This window comes from Penaeus vannamei, chromosome 28, assembly GCF_042767895.1.
Source record: "Penaeus vannamei isolate JL-2024 chromosome 28, ASM4276789v1, whole genome shotgun sequence".
NCBI lineage: Eukaryota > Metazoa > Arthropoda > Malacostraca > Decapoda > Penaeidae > Penaeus > Penaeus vannamei.
The window spans coordinates 13,183,935-13,186,434 of NC_091576.1; the positions used below are offsets into that span (position 1 = coordinate 13,183,935).

A 2,500-nucleotide genomic window follows, 5' to 3' on the forward strand; every position below is an offset into this window, starting at 1 on the left:
CATTCAAAATTTCTGAGTTACACAATTTAGAGTGAGGCACACTATCTAGAGAATCATCATCCTTCTCATTACATGCTTTCACAATGTCTATAATTTGAGTCACCAGAATTTCTGCACTTTCACCCTTATTTTCACTCATAGGAAAATCATTACGTTCAAAATATGGTCTCATCTGATTAATGTGACACAATCGCGACTTCTTACGTCTACCAGGAGTTTGTACAACATAGTTGAAGTTACTAATCTTTCTCTCTACGACATAAGGACCAAAGTACCGTGCTTTTAGCGATGGCCAGGCACAGGTAAGAAGACCAGCACTTTATCCCCTGAGGAGAAAGATCGAGGTCTAGTATTCTTATCGTACCACGACTTCATGCGTCTCTGGGCCTCACTTAGATTTGCTCTTGCCAGTTCACAAGCTTTAGTTAGTCTACATCGAAAATCCATCACGTACTTTAAAATGTTTGAGTTACCCTCACTACTCAACCACTTTTCTCTCAAAAAACCTGAGGGGACCTCGGACTTCGTGGCCGAAGACTAGTTCGAATGGACTAAATCCTAAAGACTCCTGAACACACTCTCTGACCGCAAACAGTAACACGGATATACCTTCATCCCACTCTTTTTCTGTGTCATAGCAGTAAGTTCTGATCATATTCTTAAGAGTTTGGTGAAACCTTTCTACTGCGCCTTGGGATTCGGGATGATAGGCACTTGAAATCTGATGTTGAATCCCTAAGAGTTTCATTGTTTGTTGAAAGACCCCAGATAAGAAATTACTGCCCTGATCTGTCTGAACAAACTGAGGTAACCCATACGTGGTGAAAAATTTAGTTAAAGCCTTCACAATTGCAGAAGTACTTATTTTCCTTAAAGGAATCGCTTCAGGATAGCGAGTCGTCTGGCACATTATCGTCAAGAGATATACATTACCAGCCTTGGTCTTCGGAAGAGGACCCACACAGTCTACAATAACTTTGCTAAATGGCTCAGACATCGCGGGTATCGGGTACAGCGGGGCGGCAGTGATTTTCTGATTCGGTTTGCCGACCACCTGACAGTTATGATACGTCTTACAGTAAAGTGCTACGTCTTTCCTCATACCTGGCCAGTAAAAATATTTCTGTATCCTATTACAAGTTTTATTAATACCAAGATGTCCTGCCATTGGCGAGTCGTGAGCTAAGCTCAGTATCTGTCTCCTATAGGATCGCGGTATGACAGTCTGATGCACCGTGAGCCAATCGTCCCCAGCAGACACATGGGAAGGTCTCCATTTCCTCATTAGAATGCCATCCTTCTTATAATAACCCGTGGGAACATCCGATATTTCGGTATCTATCAGAGCTGACTCAGCAATCTTACGTAATTCCGCATCCACTTTTTGCTGATCTATTAAATTCTTCCTCTCTACGGAGCAAGTACTCAGCTCGTCCGCAACCTCACTGTTATCAGATTCATGGCAAAACAACGAGTTTAAATCCTTACTAAAGTCTTCCTCCACATCGTCACATACCTGTAGTTTTTCAATCTGGTTTTCACTCACAGTGGTCACACTACCTTGTCTCTTCTCGTCCTCACGACTCATTTCCACCACTCTCCTCATTGCTCTGGTAACCGCACATGCCGGGTACATCTCCGACTCATCCAGTTGCACACTGCTGCAGTCCAGATCTGGGGCACTCAGAACAATAGGATTATTTATGCCACAAAACACCTTTTCTTTTGCCAGGTCATTTGCGAGAATAAATGAAACCCCTTCAAGAGGAAACTTAGACACTACTCCGACTATAATATCCATGTCAATATAGTCACATTTTAAATGAACACGGTGAAGAGGAACACTCATTTGTCCACACTCGATTCCAGCTAATATAGCATTAGCGCCAACCGAGGATTCCTTTGATAGAGGTAGCATACCTTCTAACATTAAAGACATTAAAGAACCTGTATCTCTGAATACAATCACAGGCTTCTCGCTACCTTCTTCACCGACCATGGATACCGTCCCCTTTGAACAAAAGGGTCGGAATTCTGCTCTTACTTTCCCTATACTGTGGACATTATTATTAAGGTTTATATCATCTGAATCCCTAACACTGGCAAGAGCTGTTGGAACATCCTTGGAGCGTCTCTCTTTAAGAAACCAACAATTACTCTTAGTATGCCCCAAAAGATTACAATTAAAACACCTAATGGGTCTTCTCTTATTACCATTGGACCTCTGGCCAGGGCTGGCCGTGCCCTTTTCATATTCATTTATATTACCTGTCGGTGGAGACGATTGTGGTGACATATTACCCTTTGTAAAGTTATCTTTCCTCTGTCCTTCGATACTAGTTGGCTTATGTATAAGAGAAAAATCTTCTGCCATACGAGCTGTTCTGTCTAAATCATTCACTCTGCTTTCATTCAAATAAATTCTAATTCTTTCAGGCACACATTTCTTAAATTCTTTCACAAGCAATAGTTGACATAATTTATCATAGTCCTGAAAGAT

General features: G+C 41.7%; 1 protein-coding gene across 1 annotated transcript in view; it reads right to left on the reverse strand.

The window, feature by feature from the left end:
* Window positions 1-478: 478 nt before the first annotated feature.
* LOC138867086 (uncharacterized) overlaps window positions 479-2,500 on the reverse strand; it is a 2,731-nt gene continuing 709 nt past the window's right edge. The window contains exon 2 of the mRNA XM_070141526.1: window positions 479-2,500. This exon is cut by the window's right edge and continues 207 nt beyond it. Within this exon, the coding sequence (XP_069997627.1) occupies window positions 479-2,500 (2,022 nt within the window).